Source organism: Silene latifolia, chromosome Y (assembly GCF_048544455.1).
Source record: "Silene latifolia isolate original U9 population chromosome Y, ASM4854445v1, whole genome shotgun sequence".
NCBI classification, from domain to species: domain Eukaryota; kingdom Viridiplantae; phylum Streptophyta; class Magnoliopsida; order Caryophyllales; family Caryophyllaceae; genus Silene; species Silene latifolia.
In genome coordinates this window covers 458,752,395-458,767,039 of record NC_133538.1, presented here as the reverse complement: position 1 = coordinate 458,767,039, position 14,645 = coordinate 458,752,395, and the positions used below count along the sequence as shown (strand labels likewise).

At 39.7% G+C, this 14,645-nt stretch overlaps 1 protein-coding gene across 1 annotated transcript; it reads left to right on the top strand.

Moving 5' to 3' along the window:
- The first annotated feature begins 1,061 nt into the window (after window positions 1–1,061).
- Window positions 1,062–13,867, top strand: LOC141632870 (uncharacterized). Its single transcript, XM_074445374.1, has 3 exons — window positions 1,062–1,126; window positions 1,393–3,685; window positions 10,985–13,867. Exons 1-3 carry the CDS (start codon window positions 1,062–1,064, stop codon window positions 13,865–13,867), a joined length of 5,241 nt encoding a protein of 1,746 aa, XP_074301475.1.
- Window positions 13,868–14,645: the final 778 nt, after the last annotated feature.

Genomic DNA, 14,645 nt, shown 5'->3' with positions numbered 1-14,645 from the left:
CTTTATCTCTCAGTGGATCTCCATTCCTCCATATATGTACTTTATGCTTCCGGCCTTCTCCTAGCTAGGCCTCTTAGAGTACTACTTCCTCCAAGTTTAGGGGAATAAATGATAGAATTGGAGGCAGGGGCGGACCCACCTACTAGTAAGGGGGGCGGTCGCTACTCCAAACATAAAAAAAAAATGGTTTAGAAAATGGATTTTTGATATCCCAATTATTGCTGAATAGTAGATAGTTAAATATTATTCTATTAAATGTACAATAAACACTCTTGGTTCAATGGTAAAGGCTTTAGTATTCCACCAATTGCTCCGGGTTCGAGTCCATTTACATGCATATAGACTATTTTTTTTTTATTTTTTTTGCAATCCCATACATTAAATCCTGGATCCGCCCCTGATTGGAGGGAATAGAAATTTTGTTACTCGTCCAAAAATGTGTGCACTCGATGATACTAATCTCATTTCCATGATACTTAATGTTAATGTTTAGTTAGTTATAGGTATAAGGATTTATAAAAATGGTTTACTCCGTAATTCGTTACATTTTGGATATGTTGACATTTTGGAGACATTTTACAAACGAAAAAAAGGTGTATGAATCGGATATTATCGAAAAAAATATTAATTGTCTAAATGAAGAGTGTTACGGAGTACTAAAAATACGAAATGAGTCGTTTTATTTTTTTCGCTAAAATGTAAGAAATAATATTAAGATCGGGAACCATTAAACACGGGTTACATGGGATGGCAAACCAAACCCTTATAAAGGACACGGCCCAACAAGACGATCAAAAAAGGAAAGCAAAACTTTTATCAGATTAAGACAACAAAAAACAGATAATGAGCACCGTTTCACTTTCCCCTTTTTTTCTCGAAAATTCCTCTCATCACCATTTATGCATTTGCATATGCTCCATCAACCCCCTATCCTGGTTTATGGAAGCAACCACTAAATTTGACTTTCAATTCCTCTATCATTCTCTGAGCCACCTTCTTTGGTCTTTGGATTTTCTTCTCATATTTCGCAGGATTGTGCTGTTTCCAGATTTGATAGATACATGCATTCAAGATCAAGTTCATCAGATATTGTCTCAAAATTGTGCCTGCTAATCTCTTCCTCTAGGTATGATCTTACAACTATGGGTAAAAGTTTAAACAAAACACAAATTCTTATTTCAAACGGAAGTATTCGTCTGAAATAATAAGACGGGTCAAAGCGACCCATATTTATCAAATCTGACCCAGCAAGTTATATATGATCTTTGTCATGCATTTAATGTTCTGACATTTACCTTATTATTTTATTAATAAAAAACACACCAAGCATTTAAAGTTAGAAATAAAATCATTACTCTTTTGTGCATTACTACATTCACTCATTCTTATTAGTCTTACTAACACTACTACAGATACAGGCTATGGTTCCTGGATGCATGTTAAGAAGCCAGTTCGTAAGAGGAATCCTCGAACTGATAAGGCTAAAAATGCTAATGAACAAGGTCAGAAAACCCCAGTTGTTACAATTCTGAAGAACCCAACAAAGGGTTCGGGTTCAAGATTTGAGGCCCTAGAAGATGAAGCTGGCAATGGAGGTGATACAGACGAGCCGATTGATCTTAATGATCGGGTTCCAGAAACCCAATTACACCCGGATGGGAATCAGGACAATGATATGCTTTTGAATACAAATTTGAATGGGAGCCCTAAATCTTTGCGTAATTCTCCTCCTAGGAAGGAAAAATCTTGCTCTAACCAATCACAATCCTTTATTGGAGAGACTCCTAGAGAAAATAGTCAACAAAATATCTCAGTTCCTATTTCTAAGGAGAATTTGTCTCCAAACATTCCTAATTTGAAGGCGGGTAGTTCGATATCGAACTGGGGTGAGGATTCTGCTCTTAATCAAATAACACTGGGATCTTCGAAGTTATCCTCTCCTAGGATTACGCCAACTAAATCAAATCTTTCTAATACTCCAAAAAAATCCTTGTCTAAGATTTCCCTAAATTCGTCTTTGAATAAAGAAATTAAGAATAAGAATAAAACTCTCCTTAGTGTTAAAAACTCACGACCAGTTTATAAGAAAATTGTTCGTCCATCCTCTGTTTCTACCTTACCTTGCCATGGCCTCAAGTTACTTCACCAATCCGACCCTCATGACCCGCCACCTGACCGCCCCCCTGCTCATCACCTACCCTTAACATCCCTGTTGAGAGACCCAACGGTCTTGACAGCCATCCCTCTGGCTCACCAAATGGAATTGAGCATAGGGTCTCTCCTACCCTCAGTCTCGATGATTCCGGAATCCGACTTAGTAGTGACAATCACCCCTTGGGTGATGGACACTCTAAACAAACTCTCTAAGGCTTTTATGTCCTTGGTTCCCTCTTTGCCTGATTTGTTTATGGATCGTTTCCCGAATTTTTTAAGTCGACGACCCGCTCTAAGACGCATGACATGGAATGTGCAAGGTGCTGGCAGTCCTGCTTTCATGTCTATGTTGCAAGAATTAATCCGAGTTAATAGCCCGCAAGTTTTGGCCTTGGTTGAAACACATATTAGTGGAGATGTGGCTCAACGAGTCTGTGATAGAATTAATTTTGGAGGCAAAATAAGGGTGGAAGCTCAAGGTTTTAGTGGAGGAATATGGCTTTTCTGGAAACCAGAGGAGGTGACTCTTACCCCTGTTATTTTGCATGCTCAGCATATTATAGTAGAAATTTCCCGGGTTGGCGAAATTCCTTGGTATTATTCTGCCGTCTATGCCAGTCCCGATGCGGCAAAGAAAGAAGAGTTGTGGAGAGAATTAGAATCTTTTGCCAGTACACATACAAGACCGTGGTTAGCTATGGGGGATTATAATGACACTCGTTTTTTGTCGGAGAGGAATGGGGATAGTGATTGCTTAAGACGAAGATGCCTCAAATTTAATGCTTGGGTTGAAAGCAATAACCGGATTGAGTTGGATTATGCTGGACCAGACTTTACTTGGTCACGTGGGAATTCGATGGCTACTCGACAATGGGCAAGACTTGATAGAGCTTTCTGCAACTCGGATTGGCGGGTCATGTTTGCGGAGGGTTCGTTAAGACATCTTGTCCAAAATCAATCTGACCATTGCCCCATTATTGTTAACACGAATGGTTTTGCTCCCATTCCGAAAGTGTTGCGTCCTTTTCGATTTCAAGCGGCTTGGATGTGTCATGACAAATTCTCACATTTTGTTAAAAATAATTGGGATAATAATCAACCCATTTTCCCTTTTATTCATACTTTTGCCGAAAATTTGCAATCTTGGAATAAGTCTGTTTTCCATAATATTTTTGCAAAAAAGAGGAGCTTAGAAATGAGACTCTTGGGAGTTCAAAGGAAATTATCTCGGGGAGGACCATATTATCTCTTGAAATTCGAGTTGAAGTTGAAACGAAATTTGGACGAGGTTCTTAGGGAGGAGGAGCTTCTTTGGTTTCAAAAATATCGGATGGAAGCTATTTGTGACGGAGATAGAAATACTAGGTTTTTTCATCTGAGCACTGTCATCAGGAGGAAACAAAATCGTATTGAGGGCCTTCAAGATAGCGTGGGGAACTGGGTGTGGGATGCGGCTGTGATTCAACGGATGGTGTTAGATTATTTCCAAGGTCTCTTTGCTGGTCCAGTCACTAATATTTGTTTGACGGATGTACCTATAGGTGTAACACCCCCATACTCCAAGTGCCTTACCAGGACCACTCAGGTATAAGGATACTACCATCTCGGTTACCCGAGGCAATGATAATCATAAGACAATAAAGAAGCATATTTAAATAGTAAATATAATTTAAGTGATTACATATCTCAAACCAAAACTGTCAAAGGAATTACAAAGTACTCAATCCGTCTACTGATAAAACTATCAAGCTACTAGACATCGTAAATCGACACAATGGAAGACTTCTAACTGCAACGTGATGACTCATCCCGGCTATCCCGTACGCATCATATCATACCTGCTCAATAACTGCTCACCACCCCCGAATGGATCACCACAGTTTTTAAAACATTTAAACGGGGTCAGTACTAATCACACAATTCAATATATATCAACAATAGGATAAACAGACAACTTAACTGTCACACACACAACCACACCAATTCCAATAATCTCAATCATCGACCGTCCCTTTGGACCGATCCTGCCCATCATGGGGACGCGGCCGTACCCACCAAATCCCCGCTCCTCATAATGAGCGATAACCCTGTCCATTAATGTGCACATCCCTTCTGTGGCGGGTTCCACAGAAGGCGAAACTAGGGCGTGAAGCCACTCCCGCAAGTGACCCCACTCAGCCGAGGACACGCCTCGAGAACCATAGACAACGATCACAATCACAATCACAACCATCACAATACAATTACTATATCAAACAATCAATCTCAACACATCATCAATCATCCCATTATGGGACTAATACTGAGTAGGAAATCCTACCTGGAACAGCAACACAATCAGACGGTCTCAACAGCTGTATTAAAATTCCTCTTCTACGAATCCTCTTCCTAGCATATAATCACATAATCACTAACAATCACAAAACTAACACAAAACCCCCAATCCTAAAATTAGGGTTTAACGAAACTTGACGAAATACTATAAAATTGGTATGTAGATCTTATCCTCGACGCAAGGATCACAAAGGTATAAAGAACGATGGAATCCGACATCTCAAGCTCCGGGATTTGTCAACAACACGGATGAATGCGAAGAACGTAACTTGAATCTCCCTTTTAATGTTATTAGGTTTGTAAAAGTGTATTATGAAAGTGACGGAAAGATTTATATATTAATCCGTGTTATTAACAAAACCCGTCGAATTATCATCCGCTAACCGAGCTACTCGATCGAGTAGCTAAGGTACTCGATCGAGTGCCCCCTTACTCGATCGAGTATCCTAGTTACTCGATCGAGTACCCAACAGGTCAGAAACTATTTTAAAACCGCAACACACCCTTACTCGACAGAGTAAGGCCTACTCGATAGAGTACCCATAGACTCATAAAACCGTAGTATTACAGTCTTCCCTCCTTAAAAAGAACTTCGTCCCCGAAGTTCAACCCATACATAAAACAAACCTACCAACTTGACTAAGACACAACTACATAGCTAAGAACTCAAGAACTCGACCAAACATAAAACATGAACTCTTAACACCCACTCCACCAACTATGTTTACTTCCTTAACATGACTCACGATATCGTATCCACCACATATATATCTCTCATGACACCAACTCCATACATAACCAACTACCATCCTCTAACGCTGCTAGCTCCACAATATCATCCACTATCAAATCCAAAATCGAGACACTCATAGACATCAAACGGAATGTTACATTCTACCACCCTTAAAAGGAACTTCGTCCTCGAAGTTTACTCACACTCATAACCTCATCATCCAACTGTCAACACTATCGAAGTATTCTCGCATTCCTAACATTGAACTACTACAAGCACGTCCATGACCTTTTAACACTATCAACCACAACATATACAAATCCATACCTTATGCTACACCAACACTCTACTTCCAAATATACTACCATATGTACAACCATCAAAATCTCTTTTATCGCATCCTACTCCTCTTAAGATAAATGTTACGTCCTCGTAACTCACTAATACTAAATCCTAGATATATCTTTTCATTATCCTCATCACCACCGCATGTCAAAGATAACCACCTAGAACCTAAACACTCGCCATGCACATATCCAAGGCTCTCTTACTTAACAACTCTCATACTTCACTTCACTCGTCACACCACCTAACCTATACCACAAAATCCTTAACTTAATCCAAAACTTCACTTGTTCTCTATTACCGCAACATGACACACCTCTCTATATAAACTAAATAAAACTCTTATCGTCAAAAGCATAACTCACGATCCACACTTGTTACGTACACTCACACTAGATCCTCAAGTTCCTTTCTTTCATTACCGCAAGACTCATACATAACTTAACACGACACTAATTACTCAACACCCTACACTCACTGTCTCAACAAAGGATTATGAACCACCTGCATATATCAGATCATGACTATGACTACTGATGCCTCAACTTAAAACAATATCAAAATTACTGTAACAACTTCTCACAACTTTGTCCCATCAACAGAATGTCATTATACCATGACAATAACGAAAACATGTACAACTCTCTTTCATATCATACTCTACCCTCATTCCAAAATTTAACGGGTAAGAAACATCGATAACAAAACAACTGTCTATCTGTACAAACTGAAACTCCCACGAAGCAACATCAAACAAAACAACAATCTATGTATGACTGGTATGAACTTTCGAAACTCGAATCATAATCATCCCGCCTACTCCACCACAACCGGTGACGGCATCACAACACCGCCACCATCAGCCACACCGCAGTGCGAAAATACCCGCATCACAACACTAAATATCGTGCCCGGATCACCACCCGAGGCACCACAACCACATCGATATTCATCACAACTGCATACAACTCCCATAAATACTGACTCAGAATAACTTCTCAGACAAGAAGAACTTACTCAAATACACTTTACTAAATCATAACACAACATATTTTATGAATTAAACAGATAATAACCTCGTGAATATCATCCCCTTACCATATCACAGATTGACATGTATCATGAATACATACAAGTATAGCCAGTCATGCCAGGTCACTCAAATTATTACCTTTTTGAATATCATTCAATTAGATTAGCGTACTCAACATGCATTACAGAACATTCAAATAACAACTTTATGATAATCACACCATACCACGTCTTGTGAGGTCAAAACCTCACACAAACATTTATATATCACGGACCGTAATCACATCCAACCGGTCAATCACGATCACGTAAGTTACCGGTGATAAAAGTTACCTCTCACCCGATCTTAACTCGTATACACCTCATAACATATTCTCCCATTCGCATATCCATCGCCCTCTGCCAAATATAGCCACTCCATTAATGCTCAACTATTAACAACCGCCTCATATAACCACATCTTATACTCTTTCATAACCATACTTATCAATCTGGTCCCTACAAAACCAACCTCTTTAGATTTGCTGCTTTTCTAATATACTGTCACCCTTAACCACTAGTCACAAACCATAACACTACCACTGTCCGGACATCAAACCTTTTACACTCATCTCTAAACATCACGATTTCTTTCCTATCTTTGGTTAACATCCCAAATAACGAACATCGAATCCATCAACAAAATTACCTCAACATTCTTCCCAATACTATTCTTAATTATGTCATCATCTAACTCTCCACCAAAATCTCATATCATGCAGATATTCTACCAATTTCTTACTCCCTTAATTCCTCGAAACTCATGATTAATCATGTTGTCCTGAAACTTCTGTATAACCATTAACTTACTTACTCCTGATAGTATCATACGTCTCGACGATTCCTTACTTTTATGCTACATAACTCCGGTGAACATTTTTCTCAGCTTACTTTTATCCTTCTTTTTTCTTTATACTCAACAATACCATTTAATAGCTCAACTCCTTATTACTTCTATCTAACCCTTTAGTGCACCAATTACCTTCTCATCGCTCCAAAACTCAAATCCCATTATTTTATATCGATATCATCTCACTCTTTCTTACCATGGATCTTCTCTTATTATGCTATCACTCACATTTGCCACTAATCTATCCATAAAATCAACGTTCCTTTGTTTAAACAATTGTATCTCTTTTGTACCTCTTTAGAAATCAGAATTCATTTCATACCGTTAAATGCCCAAGGAAATCCCACAGTAGTTTTATCTCTTAATAAACCAAATCTCCCAAACTCACTCACTGTGTACAAATCTACCTCGCGACATGTCTCCATAAAGTTCACTGTTTACCACTCTTCTCAACCCCCTTTAAAACGAACTTTCACTACATATATCCATAACCTACACGACTCCTAACCATCTTCCTCCATAATTCTTTACACATCTCAAGCTGCCATCATTTGCGTCCCTCATTTCAATCTTTTCATTCTCACGTTCCATAAACTCACATCATCCCTTGCCCACATTCATTTACTTTTACATTACTCAACATACAAACATATCGCTCATCTCAACTCACAAAACATGCTCTATGTCTCAATTAAGCCATAACGATCTTTCTTTTCTTTTTCCACTATCTATCACAACCACATATAGCTCATCTCCTTCCACCAAACTCATACTCACCAAAAGGTGCCGCTCACCACCCCATAGGATGGGGTAACTTACGTATCAAGACCAACATACATGTAAAACAATGCATAAAGAAGCAAAATAACCACTTTGAATTAAACATAATATGCAACGAAGTCAAAAGATAAGCATATGACCCAAAACAGGGGTCACTAGATCGAGTACAGGCCACTCGATCGAGTAAGGGACTTACTCGATCGAGTAGGTCAAGATCAGAAGCATGTAAAACAAATCACCAGGGCTACTCGATCGAGTAACTAACGTAGTCGATCGAGTGCCCCCTTACTCGATCGAGTACCAAGGATACTCGATCGAGTACCCCAATTCTCAAGATTTGTCCAGTTTTTCGTAAAATAGTCATAACTCACTCATTTCTTGGTCGTTTTGGGCGTGTGACCTATCGTTAGAATCGTAAAAGAATAAGCTATCACCTCCAATTGGAATCACATCAAAATCATTTATGCATCTCCAGTTATAACAGTTTAAAGACAACCTCTTTATAATCGAAAAACACAACTACTTGATTTTACTTCCAAACAACTTAAACAACAACCAAGCAAACAAAACCAGTCCAAAACTCATAAAACCAGTATTCATAATCATATGTTACTATTTTCGAAAGCCAAGCAACAACATTCATCATGCACATAGGTTATTTAACTTGTCAATCACGATTTACCCACATGCTTTTATTTTATAACTTTACGTACACAATAATATAATATACGACATAAAATCCCCTATTCACATGTTACTAACATCGCAATGTTATACAATCCATTACCCACATAAACATGCTCCACACATGAATTTCATATTCTTATGCAATTACTTACCTAATCTCTTCCAACTAATTCATCCATTACAGCTACACATTTCTTACAACATATACACATGAACAATCGTGGACAAGTACATAAACTTATCATACAACTCTATGCAAACAAAATATACGTATACAACACAACATTTCTATTCACATGTTATTATTATGTCACATTATGAATCATCCATCATGTTTCTCATTCCAACCACAGTTCTATATATCTCATCAATCTTTCTTTCACATTCTCAACTTTCTACTCCAAACATCCAACAATTACACATACTTCATCACATCCACACACAAGCTATCAAACAACGCATACGACCTTGACACACACCCCCCATGTGACCGGTTCAAAATTGTAGGGCAAGTTCGCGACTTTAGGACGTCTCCCAAGCCTTTGCATTAGCTCCTACAACCTTTACCCCGGGTTCATTTTAATTTACTCCCTAGATTCATTAGATTCATTGGTTACAGGTTTCAGGATCGTCGCTCTGATACCATTTGTAACACCCCCATACTCCAAGTGCCTTACCAGGACCACTCAGGTATAAGGATACTACCATCTCGGTTACCCGAGGCAATGATAATCATAAGACAATAAAGAAGCATATTTAAATAGTAAATATAATTTAAGTGATTACATATCTCAAACCAAAACTGTCAAAGGAATTACAAAGTACTCAATCCGTCTACTGATAAAACTATCAAGCTACTAGACATCGTCGACACAAATGGAAGACTTCTAATCGCAACGTGATGACTCATCCCGGCTATCCCGTACGCATCATATCATACCGCTCAATAATCGCTCACCACCACCCCCGAATGGATCACCACAGTTTTTAAAACATTTAAACGGGGTCAGTACTAATCACACAATTCAATATATATCAACAATAGGATAAACAGACAACTTAACTGTCACACACACAACCACACCAATTCCAATAATCTTAATCGCTGACTGTCCACTGGACCAGTCCTGCCAGTGGGGGACCGCAGCCGTACCCACCAAATCCCCGCTCCTCATAATGAGCGATAACCCTGTCCATTAATGTGCACATCCCTTCTGTGGCGGGTTCCACAGAAGGCGAAACTAGGGCGTGAAGCCACTCCCGCAAGTGACCCCACTCAGCCGAGGACACGCCTCGAGAACCATAGACAACGATCACAATCACAATCACAACCACAACCGTCACAATACAATTACTATATCAAACAATCAATCTCAACACATCATCAATCATCCCATTATGGGACTAATACTGAGTAGGAAATCCTACTGAGAACAAGAACACAATCGACGGTCTCAACAATTTTGTATTAAAATTCCTCTTCTACGAATCCTCTTCCTAGCATATAATCACATAATCACTAACAATCACAAAACTAACACAAAACCCCCAATCCTAAAATTAGGGTTTAACGAAACTTGACGAAATACTATAAAATTGGTATGTAGATCTTACCCTCGACGCAAGGATCACAAAGGTATAAAGAACGATGGAATCCGACCTCTCAAGCTCCGGGATTTGTCAACAACACGGATGAATGCGAAGAACGTAACTTGAATCTCCCTTTTAATGTTATTAGGTTTGTAAAAGTGTATTATGAAAGTGACGGAAAGATTTATATATTAATCCGTGTTATTAACAAAACCCGTCGAATTATCACCCGCTAACCGAGCTACTCGATCGAGTAGCTAAGGTACTCGATCGAGTGCCCCCTTACTCGATCGAGTATCCTAGTTACTCGATCGAGTACCCAACAGGTCAGAAACTATTTTAAAACCGCAACACACCCTTACTCGACAGAGTAAGGCCTACTCGATAGAGTACCCATAGACTCATAAAACCGTAGTATTACAATAGGTGTGTTCCCACAGCTCACCTTGGACGAAAGCACGAAACTTGGCCGTAATTACCTTGTGGCGGATGTCCAGTGTGCTTTAAATCAAATGTCACCATACAAGGCACCGGGTCCGGATGGTTTTCAAGCCCTTTTCTATCAGTCACATTGGGATATTGTGTCACCTAGCTTGTGTCATATGGTCTTGCAAATGCTACATGATAATGTCTTCCCTGACGGTTTAGGAGAGGCGTTTATCTCTTTGATTCCTAAGGTAAACAATCCTCATTCTGTCACCCAATTTAGGCCAATTGGTTTATGTAATGTCTCATACAAAATCATTACAAAGATGATAGTAAATCGACTCAAGCCCGTTTTGTCCACGTTGATAAGCCCAATGCAGTGTAGCTTTGTTCCGAAGCGCCAAATTACGGACAATATAATTATTGTCCAGGAAATACTACACTCTATGCGGAACAAAAAAGGGAAGAAGGGCTTTATGGCACTTAAACTTGACTTAGAAAAGGCGTATGACAAGCTTGAGTGGCCTTTTATCGAACACACTTTGTTTGATATGAGACTCCCAGATAAAATGATTCGAGCTATAATGAGGTGTATTCGATCTACCACGCTTAATGTCCTTTGGAATGGAGAACGGACAGAAACTTTTGCCCCTACTCGAGGAATCCGTCAAGGTGACCCACTCTCTCCATATATATTTACTATGTGTATGGAGAAACTCAGCCAATTAATCGAGCAAGCTGTTCAAGCCGGAGAGTGGACGGGTTTCAAATGCAGCCGAGGAGGTCCGAATTTGACGCATCTTTTTTTCGCATACGATATTATTTTGTTTGGGGAAGCGTCCATTCAGCAAGCTAAAGTTATTAACAAATGTTTGAATATTTTTTGTCAAGCTTCGGGTCAGAGAGTTAGCCTTGCGAAATCTCGGGTTTTTTTCTCACCGAATATTGAAGATGACGTTGCAGCTGCTATTGCGAATAAACTGCACTTTGATAAAACAGAGGACCTGGGAATGTATCTTGGTATGCCAACGATAAACGGACGAGTCACGAAGGAGACCTTTGATTTTATAGCTCAAAAAGTAGACAAGCGTTTGTCGGGATGGAAGGCTAAAAACCTGTCGCTTGCAGGCCGAACAACTTTGGTCCAATCTACTCTCTCAACGATACCTTCATATCCTATGCAGACGGCCAAGCTTCCACGATCTTTGTGTGACGATCTTGATAGGAAAACCCGTCGCTTTTTGTGGGGTGGTGATGAGGATAAAAGAGGGATTAGCCTTATGTCATGGGATGTCGTGACGAAAGAAAAATCTGATGGAGGGCTTGGTTTGAGGTCTATGAGGCAAGTGAATACAGCCTTTATGGCCAAGCTAGGGTGGCGAATGCTCTCGGAACCTAATTCGGTTTGGGCTAGAGTCTTACGTCATAAGTATTGCAAAGGCCGTTGCGATGCGGAGATGTTCCAAGGAAAACAGGTGAGCTCTAATGTCTGGAAAGGAATAGTCGAGGCTGTGGATGTTTTAAAAAAGGGCTTGAGAAATTCAGTTGGGAATGGAAAAAGCACGCTCTTCTGGACCGTTGCTTGGGCGACTGCACGACCATTGGACACTTACAGTTCTATGGCGATTCCTACACACTTAATTGGGACATCGGTAGAGGATATGTGGGATATGGAGTCGGGTTGGCGATGGGAGCTTTTTGCGGAATTTCTGCCAAACGAAGTCCTACATACGATTGCTTCATATGAGGTCCTGCCGGGTTTGGAGAATGATGATCAGTGCTATTGGTCAGCTTCGACGTCGGGTTTTTTCACGATAAAATCCGCCATTAAAATAATTAGGAACGAACCTAGGAATGAGGAAGCTTCATTTTGGAATCTACCATGGAAGACTTGGGCCCCTCGGCGCATGCGGGTTTTCTTATGGCTGCTCCTCCATGACCGTATTATGTCTAATGCTAATCGAGCTCGGCGTGGGTTGACAGAGGATCCGTGTTGTGGCAGTTGCGGTGATTTAGAGGAAACTTCTTTACACCTTTTACGGGATTGCAGCGAGGCTCGTAAGGTATGGAGTTTATTTTCCGTTCCGAAATCACAACGATTTTTTGAGGGCTTCTCTGTGCGAGAGTGGGCTATTGATAATTTATCATGTGGTAAAACGGCTGAATTTGAGTCGTGGCCTTCAATGTTTGCTGTGATTGTGTGGTGGATATGGAAATGGCGGAATTGTCGGGTCTTTGGACGGTCCGAGGATATTGCTCATAACATGTTCTCCTTTTTGATGCAAAAAGTATGGGAAGTTTTTAATGCCAAGGAGAGTTTAGTTGCAGGGAAGGGGGAGACTATGCGAAGGAAAGAGATTTTTGTGAAATGGGTGGCTCCTCCGTCTAACTGGTTGGCCCTTAATATTGATGGTGCCTCGAAAGGCAATCCGGGTCCGTCGGGAGCGGGGGGTATTTTTCGGGATTCGGCGGGTAACATAGTGGAAGCTTTTGCGGAATGTTTAGGTGAAGCAACGGTTACGCGGGCAGAACTAATAGCTTTGAGACGAGGGCTTTTAATTGCATTGGAACGTAAAATCCCTTATCTCCTCATTCAAACGGACTCAACAACTATTATGTCCTTTTTGGAGTCCGAATCTTCGGTACCGGTAGCCCACTCTCATATGACAAATATCTGTAAGTCGTTAATTATGGACTCATCTTGGCATGCTGACATTTTCCATATTTATCGAGAGGCCAATGCTTGCGCGGATTGGTTAGCTAATGAAGGAGTAAAGCAAAGTCAGCAGTTGGTCCGCTATGACCTTTCTAATTTGCCGAGCCAACTGTACAAATTGATGCAGAAAGATGTGGGAGGTGTCGCGTGGCCTCGTCTAGTCCCGTCTCATTTAGTTTAGTAGTTTGTTTCTCGCTGTTTTTTATTTTCTTGTTGTTTTTGCTTTTCTGTTTGTTGGGCTGATTACCCGCTTCGTTTCACCAAAAAAAAAAAAAAAAAAAAAAAAAAAAAAAAAACGGATGTTGTTAAAGCGTCCGTTGTAAAAGGTTTTAAAAACGGTTGGTTTTCTTAAGAAAACCGTTGTTAAAACTATTAACAACGGTTTTAAGTATCAAAACCCGTTGTGGAAAGTGTGACTCAATTTTTGTGGGAAAGTTATAACAACGGTTAATTTACAATGAACCGTTGTTATAACTAAAGACAACGGGTTGTATCTACATAACCGTTGTTGTTTGTTTTTACAAAATAAAAAAAAATTAAATTAAATATTACTAGATGCATGCATAATTACGGGGCCCGTTATAATTCCGATGCATGCATTATTACTGCCATCCCTATATACTGTGCATATGAATGGACAATATATGGAATGAGAAGGGTTTACATTAGATTTGAAGCAGGGAGATATGATGATTATGACACAACTTCCTAAACATGCATATATTATATTAATTAAAAAACAACTCAAAGGACACATTACTTAGTATAAATACATACATTATCTCAACCACCATTCCATTATCTCACTATCTTCAAACCCTAACTGCTAAAACAATATCCAACCCCTAATTAATCTTTCAAACTAACAACTGCAAAGTTCATCAACAAAATGAACGATTACATCCTTAAAACTCTTACTATGACCGAGAAAAATACTAGCTTCATCCGCCGGTTGCTCC